The sequence below is a fragment of the Vulpes vulpes genome, chromosome 6 (assembly GCF_048418805.1).
Source record: "Vulpes vulpes isolate BD-2025 chromosome 6, VulVul3, whole genome shotgun sequence".
In the NCBI taxonomy this organism is placed as follows: domain Eukaryota; kingdom Metazoa; phylum Chordata; class Mammalia; order Carnivora; family Canidae; genus Vulpes; species Vulpes vulpes.
Window position 1 is genome coordinate 121,657,696 of NC_132785.1, and position 10,703 is coordinate 121,668,398.

Here is a 10,703-nt window from a genome sequence, read left to right on the forward strand (position 1 = left end):
CAGGAACCAAAGGGCAGTCACCATGTGCTCACACCAGGGTCAGGACACCTGTCCTTACAGCTGCCCCCTGGAATCTGCTGCATCGAGCTCTAACTCACTGCAGAAACCAGGCTAAGGAAACTAAAACCAAATTGCCGACTCTGGAAAGGGAATAATTGAGTTTCATACTCATGAACTGATAACCCATCTCTCCTTCATTCATTTACTCGGTGAATATTGATGGAGCACCTACTGGGTGCCACACATGTTCTAGCACGTGGGTTATAGCCAAGAATGAAACCAGACCTGATATTCTAGAAGAACGGCAGGTTTGTCCAAGCAGAGAAAGAACATGGGCTTCAGTCTAACTTTGAAATCTGAGCTAGCAACTTCTCTGAACTTTTGTTTTCTTGTCTGTAAAATGGGACAAGGACAGTCCTCCTGGGGTGTGTACGTGTGTGTGGTAAGAGAGGAGATGCAAGTGGGTAGTAGTTCTCACTCTTACCTGGCATGACAAGTTCTTCTCTTGCCCTGGTGTTGATACATTTCTGTCCTGTGAACTTGGACACACCTGTGAACCTCTCAGAGCCCAATAATAGACTGAGATTTGGACCCCAGAGCAGCTGGGTCCAAGCCTGTGCTTGGGCCTACTCTACCACTCTGTCCTCTGCCCAGCTCTGGTCTCCTAGCCCAATCTTGCTACTTGGTGGTATATGTTCCACTCAAGTCAAAGCCCCAAGCACCTGGAGACACATTCAGGAAAGCCCACGAGAGGAAGCATGAATGTCAAGGGCATATCATTCCCACTCGGGCTACATCACTTCCTTCCCCTTGGGCTTAAGAAACAACCATATGTTATCCACATATTTAACTGCTCCAGAATAGTCCAAGGGTGCCCAAGCTCACTGATTACTACACATAAAGCAGATTCAAGATCCATAATTAAAAAGGAAATGTGCAATTGGATTCCTGGCCCACAGAGGGGTTTGCTCCGACCCCATGCCACCTTTGCCCCTGGATGCACTCTCCTTGAAAGCCAACATATGGTACCTCATAGGCCAACATGTTCCATCACAGAGTCATGTACCTTTAAAGCCGGAAGTTTCCTGGGCAATCCATAGTCCAGGATTGCAAACTGGAGGACCAGGGCAGGATCCAGCCCCCTACCGCAGCCCAGTGGGTCCTGATGGCCACAGAGAAGTAACCCTCTCCAGTCCCACATGTCCACCATTCCTCATTATGTCACCCTGGAAGCAGTATTCTGAGGTTTGTGAGGGCACTGGGGTTTGCTGCCCCTGGTCTGGTCCACCTCTTCATTTTGCAGGAGGTGGTGGGGGATGGGATGGGCACATGACAAACCCAGAGAAGGGAATAAATGTGCCTGAGTTCACATGGCCAATGAGCGGCAATGTGGAGGCCACATCCACTAAAGGGCCCCATCAGCCTCTGGAGGAAGCATGTGCCAGGGAAACATTAGTGCACAACACAAAGAGCAAGGGGTAAACTCAGTTGGAATCCCCCTGGACAGAAGGAGGGTCATCTTGAGAAGGTTGAGCCAACTTTCAGTGAAGTTCTCTGTGTTGAGACTCCACGCTGCACCCATAGGTCTGTTCGTTAATAATTACCTAATCTGGGAGGTGCTGGTGGTGCTGGTGGTGCTGAAAGCCTCTGCCAACCTTCCTTGGCTTGATAAGCCCAGACCCTGTTCCTGGGCTTCCTCTAGCACTCAGACAGCTGCCCGGGGGCCATACCAGGACTGACCGTGAGTAACTCTCTGAGGGCCACTACTGAGACTCAGAAGGGAGGGTGATCAATCATCCTAGTTTTCCTAGGATTGGGAGATCTGGAACATAAGACTTGTAGTGCTAAAACTAGGAAAGACCTAGAGGTGACACATCCTATGGCTGGAAAGACCCCTACAGATGATTGCACCAGCCTTCATATTGCACCAGTGGGCAAACCGGCACCCAGGCCCAGAAGCAGCCTCCTGCAAGGCCACACATGACTTAAGACCCAGGTGTTTTGGAGAATGTCAAATAGAGAATTCTGGGTAACTCACTGCAAAGCCAGAGATAAGTACGCATGTGACGGTTAGGGCAGGAGAAGGTATTATAGCTTGGTAGGAAGCCATGCTATGGGGACAGGTGTTAAGCAGGTGAGTAGAGCTGTTTCTCCCATTCCAGGGTGGAAAATAATATAGAAAGACCAGGTAGGAAGCTATAGTGGTCTAAGACAGGGCTCAGCAAATGGTGGCCTATGGGTCTAATCTAAGCCACAGCCTATTTTTGCCTAGCCCCTGAGCTAAGAATGCAAGATATAACAAAATATAAAATATACATATAAATACAAATTTTGTAAATGGTTGAAAAAAATCAAAGGGAGGACAATATTTTGTGACCCACGCAAAGTATATAAAATTCACATTTTATTGTCCATAAATGAAGTTTCACCAGAACACAGCCACACACAAGCCTGCCTCGTGGGTAGCCGCTTTCCAGCCAACACAGCCAAGTTCGGCAGCTGCAACATGACTATGGCCTGCAGAGCCAAAGACATTGACTCTCTGGCCCTTTGTAGGAAAAGTTTTCTGACCCCTGGTCTGGGTGAATGAGGTTGGAGGCCTGAGTGAAGGTCATAGCAGTGGACAGGCTGGGGGGTTGGGGGAAGAGCCTGTCAGACATGCACAATGATTGAATGGAGTGGGGGACGGAAAGCCAAACACAGACTAGAGATGACAACTGGGTTTGGGGCTGAGAACAAGATAGTAATGGTAGGTCCATTTGATGCAGCAGCACAGATTTGATGGAGAAAAATCGAGCACCCTGTTTGGGGCGGATTAAGTTTACTAGGAAAAGAGATCAATCCTTTTCCTGGGACTTTGGGCAGGTTAGCTTTTGAACATTGATGATCTTACCTGTACGGAGCAATGGTGAGAATTCCACTGATCTCTACCTAGGAAAGAGGGGCAGGCAAAATGGCATTAAAGTGATTATGTCGACTGTAAAGCACACCTTGGATGTTGCTGCTGTAGATGCTCACATACCCTTTGGTGATTTGCACCCTTGCTGCAGTGGGTCACCGGACTGAGGGAATAAATGTGAATGGTAAAAGGAGCTCCAGGCTGAGTCTGGAGACTTTGTGTTCTAGCTTACTTACCAGTAAGGTGACCCAATTAAGTCATTTCTGGAGTCTCTGGGACCAGAATGGAGGCCAGTGCCTTGCAGAGCTCAGAGGGATGAGAAATGCAGGGAGGTGTGTGGGGAGGAAGTGTGCTTGGTTCATCTAAAGCACCGCCACGGAATATCATCTTCATCATATGCTGGGAAGGTGCTGGATTGTTTGCTATCCTGCCACAGGTCCATCTGCAAGAGTTCACAGTGTCACTTATCACCCTGGGGCCCTGCCCTTGCCCAACTTCTTAGGACAGCTGGATGTTCTACTGAGGAATTGCCTGGGCACTCTTTTTCCTCCTATAGCCCTGAGAGCGCAGAAGATGGATCTTTCAGACAGCCTGCTCCTCCTTCTGGCTGGACTGCTAGTCTTACCTCATGGTCAGCTGCATCCTGAGCGCTACAGCCTCCATCAGGAGCCTCCAAGCACAGGTGAGGGCTCCCCTAGCCTCAAGATTGCCCCAGCCAATACAGCTTTCGCTCTCCACTTCTACCACCTGATGGCTTCCCAAAGTCCTGGGAGCAACATCTTCTTTTCCCCACTGAGCATTTCAGCCTCCTACGCCATGCTGTCCCTGGGGGCCCGCTCACACAGCAAGACCCAGATCCTTGAGGGTCTGGGCTTCAACCTCACAGAGGTGTCCGAGTCAGACATCCACCAGGGCTTCCAGCACCTCTTGCACACTCTCCACCTTCCGGACGACAGGCTGGAGATGAACATGGGCAGCACCCTGTTCCTGAGCCAGGACCTGCTGATCCTTCCGGGATTTCTTAATGACAGTGTGGCCTTCTATGACTCCAAACTCTTCCTCACCAACTTCCATGATTCTGTGGGCTCCACCCAGCTTATCAATGACCACATCAAGGAGGAAACTCAAGGGAAGATTGTGGATTTGGTGAGCAACCTGAACACGGACATTGCAATGGTGCTGGTGAATTACATTTACTTCAAAGGTAAGAGTAGGTTCGCTAGTGAATCCTATATCTTCCCTCTCCCCCTAATTTAAGGATAGATTAAATATTTTAAAAAGAGAAAGTAGACGGATGGGGTCAGATAGGATCAAGCAACCCTTAGAAGATTCACGTGAAAGCATCAGATATCTAAGATTGTGTAGTATTGAGAAAATTTAGAAATATTTACTTATTTGTTTTCTTCATGGTAGTAATGTATGAAATGCACAAGGTGAACTGCTGGATTCATATCAAAGCTCTGCCACTTACCCCGGTGTAAACAGCAGGTTGTTTGCTTAAAGTAAAGATAATAAGAGTCCCTCCTTCAAAGCTTTGTTTTGAGAATCAAATTATGTCACATTTTTATGTGCTCTTTAAGAGAGGGCCTAAAGAGATAGGCAAACCACCAACCCCAGCCACATCTGATGGACCACTTGTTTCTGTCAATAAAATTTTACTGGCATACAGCCATGCCCACTCATTTATGTATTTTCTCAGGCTGCTTTCACACAGCCACAGAGATAAGCAGTTTCTACAGAGCCTAAAATATTTGTTTTCTGGACCTTTGCAAAAGAACCTTGTGGAGACTTGACAGTTATATATATTCAACAAATAGAGTAATCATAATTAATCTAATAATAACAATGCTCATTTTGAAGACACCTAAAAACACATATAGGTATAAAAGAGAAATAGAAATTACCCATAATCTTACTACCCTTAGGTAACCAGTGTTAACATTTCACCTAACTCATTCCAGTCTTCCATTCACACACACATATTAACAGTTGAAATAACAGTGTGGGGACAGATTCGTACAGCGTGTATCATCAGTGTTCCATCAGAGGAACAAAGCCACCATGAATGTTCAGGGAAAGGGGATTGCTATAGGAATTGGACCTTGCACAGTTGTGGGGAAGTGAAGGTCTGGAGGAAGTGGAGTTGGAGGAACAGAGTGAAGTCCTTGGCGCAGGTGGAAGTTTGGAGTTTCTCAGGGATCTATATGCCAGGGACATCCAGCCACTACAGTGGGTTCATGTATGGGCAGCTTGTGGAGAGGTCCATGCTGGGCACCTGGTAGTGGCTTGGGGATACTGGAGGGCTAATGTTGGACAATGAACTTGGAGGACAGCATGGAAAACTTGAGCACACAGAGTTCTGCTAGATCTGTTCATCATCCCATCTTCCTGGGAAGACCTTTAGAGTATGGTGGTTGCTTCACATCTACCTCCTGATCTCACACTTGTAACCACCTTGAACCCAGAATCTACAGGGAACAGATTCTGGGAAACAGTCCCAGACTAAAATCCAGCCTAGTTGGTCATTGCTTGCATTTTACACATGGAATTTTTTGTGCACCACTGAAAACGTTTTTAAAAACCTTTTTAATTCTGCAGTAACCATAAACTTATAGAAGTTGCAAAAGCAATACAGAGAGATCCCATGTACCTTTTATCCAGGTTACCCTAACTAATATCTTACACAACTGTCATACAAAAGCAAAACCAGGAAATTGACATTGGTGCAATCTACAGACTATTCAGATTTTCCAGGTTTTGCATTCATTTGTGTGTGTGTGTGTGTGTGTGTGTGTGTGTATAGGTGTAGTTTAATGCTATTGAAAACTGTGTGTGTTGTTTTATGCCACTGAAAACTTTATTTAGATCTTGCTTTAATGGTTGCACACTATTCTATAGATGTCAATCTTTTCAAAATATAATTTAGATGTATAGTATATTCCATCAACCTATCTAAAGCTTTGACCATAAATAATGCAGGGTTTGAGTGTTCTCTTCCTGAAAGAGACCTAGCTCCGACTGGGTTAGTGTTATTGGCCTGAGAATGAGAGATTCTCCAGAAATAGAATGAAGATAGAGACATCCTTCCCTCTGACACATCTGCCCAACACCTTAGGGACATAAACGTAGCCCCAGGCCTCACTGTAAGCCACATGGTGAGAGAGTGGGAAAATTGTGGCTTACCTTCAAAACTGAAAACTACCTAGCAAAGATGCACAGGATTTCTGTAGATAAGATTCTCTTGAGAGATATTAAAGTAGACTTAAATTTTTTTAAATACAGATATACTATGTTCATGAAAAGGAATAGTTAATGTGTAAAGATGTTGATTCTCTCCTGAATTAGTCTGAATATTTAACGCAATCCCAATCAAAATCCTAACAGGTTTATTTTTTCTTTTTGGTGGCAGTTAACAAGCTGATTCTAAAATGTGTATGGTGGTGCAAAAGGCCAAGAATAGTTAAGATGGGAAAACTTGACTGCCAGAGGGTGAGACTTATCATAAATCCATATTAATTTAGGCTATGTAGTATAAATGGGCCAATGGGACAGAATAATGAGGCCAGAATAGACCTTAGAAATGCCCACATGGATAGATACATGGACATTTGATAATTGTCAAAGCTGACATTCCTCCTCACTGCCATGATAGAGCACTAGGGAAAGAGTGGATTTTTTCAAAAATGGTGCTGGTGCAACTAGATACCCACAAGGGGAACAAAATGGGTTTGGACCCCTCCATTCAATGAGTAATAAGTATTTATTCTAGGTGGACTAGAGTCCTTTTTACAAAAGAGAAAACTAAATCTTCTAGAATATAATACAGGAGACTATCTTCAAGACCTTGAAGGGAAAGCTTTCCTAAACAAGACACAAAAGACCTAACCACAGAGGAAAAGACTAATATGTTCACTGCATTAAAGTTAAGAATTTCAGTCACCAAAACACTATTAATAGAGTGAAAATGCAAGTCAGAGAGAAAGACAAGGGATTTGCAACTCATGCAACCAATAGACAATTCGTGTTCAGTTCTGAGAGAACTGCAAATCACTAAGAATCAACCCTACACAAATCAAGAGAAAAACATGAACTGGTGTTGACATAAAAAAAAAAAAGACACTTAGTTGGTCAATAAACATACAAAAGATTGCTCAACCTTATTTTTAACCAAGAAAGTACACTACAAAGCCATAATGTGCTACCACTACATAAACATCAGGTTGGCAAAAAAATTTAAGTGCAGCAATGTAGATGAAATGGTGAAGACGTGGGGTGGCTCAGTCAGTTAAATGTCTGACTCTTGGTTTCGCTCAAGTCATGATCTCAGGGTTGTAAGATCAAGTCTGGTATTGTGCTCCAAGCTCAGTACAGAGTCTGCTTGAGATTCTTTCTCCCTCTCCCTTCCCCTCTGTCCATCCCAATCTCATGCTTTCTCTCTCTCTCTTAAATAAATAAGAGCTTTGTAAATAAGGGTGAAGACATGAAACAACCTTGCTTATGCTGTTTTGTATCTCACATTTTAGAATCTTAAATGAGCCCTGAGAGATCCGTTTCTCAGGCAGGTCAGGTTTTGAAGGATCTAAATGTTACACCATGATGGAATAGTAGGGTGGGCGTCTCCAAGACTGTGGGAGAGGCATTCCCTAGCTGAAGGCTTAGCTTGTTGGTCCCCAGGTGCCCTGTGCCTTCTTTCCTTCTTCCTTTCAGCTCTGTGGGAAAACCCATTCCAACCCTCGATGACTACTACCCAAGACTTCCACGTTGATGAGAATACTGTAGTCCAGGTGCCTATGATGCTGCAGGACACAGCGCACCACTGGTATCTCAATGACAGATACTTGCCCTGCTCAGTGCTGCGGATGGATTACAAAGGAAACATGACAGCCTTTTTTATCCTTCCTAACCGAGGGAAAATGAAGCAAGTGGAGGAGGCCTTGACCCCAGAGATGCTAACAAGATGGAACCGCTTACTTCAGAAGAGGTAATCAATGTGCCTGGTGGTGCTGAATCTGCAGCACTGCCCTTCCTCTGGACCCTCCTAATGAAAGCCAGTGTCCAGAATGGGGGTAATTGCCGAATTATGAAAAAATTCTTATTTGGTCTCAGACTTCCCATGGGTTCCTTTAGACAATGAACTTTCCTGTTCATCTGAAATATGATTTTGCCCCTATTGGTGAGAAGAGAACCAGACTAGGTGTTAAGAGTCCTGGCTCTAGATGTAGCCCTTATATTGCACAAGACTTGTGTGAAGTGACATCAGCTCTTCAAGGATCTGCCCCTGTGCAGTGAGTGCATAGACCTCCGGTCAAGATGCTTAGTATAGAGGGACTTAAGAAAACTCCACCCATTCATCCAAGGAAGTAGCAAGGAAGTTTCCTGTCACCTTGGGGCTATGAATGGGGGAAGTTTCAAACCACAGATAAGAGCCTCAGCCTAGGGCCACATGTGGATGGAAAATTCACACGGCTCACGTGGTAGAGGAATTCTAGCCAAAGAAATCATCTTTGGTCCCGAATAAGTGAAAATCGCAGGACCCCAACAGAGATGAAGGCAAAACTGTCACACTTGTATTTCCCTGGGCACCTGGCACGTTCACAGAAAGCAGCCTCTGTTGAAAATGTGCTCCCAAGGGAGGAGCTCCTGCAGATAAGCAGGCCGGGGTCGTGGGGATCCTGACTCTAAGTCTCTGGGAGCATTGAAGCACAGTCAGTTGGAGTGAGTGAGTGGGGCCAGCTAGAGAATGCAGTCAAGAGGACCACAGTGCACTGGGGTCCCTTGCTTGTCCCTGGGTCCAGTGTTTTAACCCCATGCCTCCTTTAGACATTTTTATAGGAAGCTCGAGCTGCATTTCCCCAAGTTCTCCATTTCTGGCTCCTATAAACTGGATGAGATTTTGCCCAAGATGGGCTTCGTGGACCTGTTCTCAAAGCAGGTTGACTTGTCTGGCATCACCAAAGAGAAAAAACTGCAGGTGTCCAAGGTAAGTCATCCGTGGTCATCCATGCCTGAAGACTCAGTGGGGAACTTCTGCCGTATGAGAGCTGCCGGGTGATATGTGTTCTCTCTGCCACCACATGAAATCTCAGAGCCTGGATTTCATTCAATCATCCACAGGCATGGGCAACCATGAACTAACCCCCTGTTTGCTGGCTTAGTTCTTAGCACTGGCAAAATGGTATCCACCCAGACCCTGTCCTCAGGGAGCTCTCACAGCCAAGTGGGCTTCATAGATCACAATGGACAGTGACAAATGCATTGATAGAAATAAAGGGAGGATACAGACCAGGCTGGGCTGAGTGTGTATCAGAGATCTCTTTGACAAGAGAAAGAGATCTATGACTTCAGTTAAGAAAACAAAAGTGTACTCCAGGATAGAGCCTTGAGTTATAGAGTTGAATTCCAAGTCTTTCCCTTATGGCATTGAAGGGCTAGTGAGTGTCTAGATTTATTTTCCTCATCTGTAAGATGGCCATAATATATCAACCTTATAGGATGGCTATGAAGATTTAAAAAGAGCCCTAAGCACATAGAAAGTGTTCAGTTGCAGATAGAAATAACTATTCCTATAAATAAGAGGTCATCTAGCTCACAGATCCACCCAGTGTAGACTTTCTTGCTGGGAGATTCCCAACAAGTGGCTTGGCAAGCGGTGACCTGTAGTGATGATCTCCAACCACCTCTGGTTCGCCCAGCCTTCCCTAAGTCCTGATTCCTGTTCTCTTGAGATAACACTTATGATTTCCTTCCCAGAGTTTCCACAAAGCCATTCTTGAGGTGGATGAAGTTGGTACCCAGGCTGCAGCAGCCACTGGCATCTTTACCACCTTTCTGTCTGCCTGGCACAATCACAGAGTCCTTTGGTTCAACCGGCCCTTCTTTGTGGTGATCTTTTCCACCAACACCCAGAGCATCCTCTTCCTGGGAAAGGTTGTCAACCCCACAAAGCCATAGCCCTCCCAGGGCTGGCTCTTCTGTTATAAGCAGGAGGACGTGGCCTGGGGGACTCCATGGGAGCAGCTCCATGTTTGGAGAGGGGGACACAGAAGATCCTGAGAGTCCAGGGCAGAAGCTGTTGGCGAGAGAGAGGGATGTGGGTGGTAGGAGATGCTCATGTACTGGACACCCAGATCCTCAGGACAGTGCAACCTCAGGCAGATCATCTCACCACTTTGAGCACCACCCCAGGAAGTGGGAGAAACCCCACCAGCTGGTTGAAGGGATTAAACACAATGATGGTTATGAGGAGCCTGGTTTGGTGCCTTGTACATAGTAGGTTCTCAATAAATGCATCCTTATTCTCCATCTCTTTGGGGTTCATTCTGCGCTGTCCTGACATAGCTGGTCCCAGACATTGAGGATGAGATACTCCAAGTTCCAGTGGGTTGGCAAAGGTGTATATGGAATGGAGAAGCAATGTGAGCAGCCTGCTCTCCCCGGCAGGGTGGATGCCTCGTTTCAGAGTGGGAGCTCCAAAGGCCTTGGTGGGAAGAGCACGAGTCAAGGCGGCCACCACAAAGACCTACTGAAGAAGGGCCAGTAAGGCAGGCAGCTCCCCTCGGGTGGTGCAGGCACTTCCTCCATCTTTGGCCATAGAGATGTGGCCAGTCCCCTGGATCAGGGGCCATGGTCACACATGCACTGCAGAAGAAGGAAGAGCCTGAGATTGGAGTCTGGAGCTTGTGTTTACGTCCTGCTCTTCCACTGTTGTGCTCCAGGGCCTCAGGCCAATCCCCTTCCTTCTTGGGCCTGCTTCCTCACCCGGCTAATTGGGCTGTCCCAGGTGGTCCAGCTCAGATGTCTGTAG

General features: G+C 46.2%; 1 protein-coding gene across 1 annotated transcript; it reads left to right on the plus strand.

Annotated features, from left to right (window-relative positions):
* Positions 1 to 1,613: 1,613 nt before the first annotated feature.
* Positions 1,614 to 10,201, plus strand: SERPINA4 (serpin family A member 4). The gene is made up of 5 exons (XM_025982589.2): positions 1,614 to 1,741; positions 3,456 to 4,103; positions 7,607 to 7,880; positions 8,720 to 8,879; positions 9,650 to 10,201. The coding sequence occupies exons 2-5, from the start codon at positions 3,473 to 3,475 to the stop codon at positions 9,848 to 9,850; spliced, it is 1,266 nt and encodes a 421-aa protein (XP_025838374.2). The 5' UTR covers positions 1,614 to 1,741; positions 3,456 to 3,472; the 3' UTR covers positions 9,851 to 10,201.
* The last annotated feature ends 502 nt before the right edge of the window (positions 10,202 to 10,703 follow it).

Bases quoted from the DNA above. Each gene is read 5' to 3' on its own strand.
- SERPINA4 (XM_025982589.2), top strand. From the start codon at position 3,473: ATGGATCTTTCAGACAGCCTGCTCCTCCTTCTGGCTGGACTGCTAGTC. The intron at 4,104-7,606 runs GTAAGAGTAGGT...TCTTCCTTTCAG, and splicing joins GAATTACATTTACTTCAAAG to CTCTGTGGGAAAACCCATTC. The intron at 7,881-8,719 runs GTAATCAATGTG...TGCCTCCTTTAG, and splicing joins AACCGCTTACTTCAGAAGAG to ACATTTTTATAGGAAGCTCG.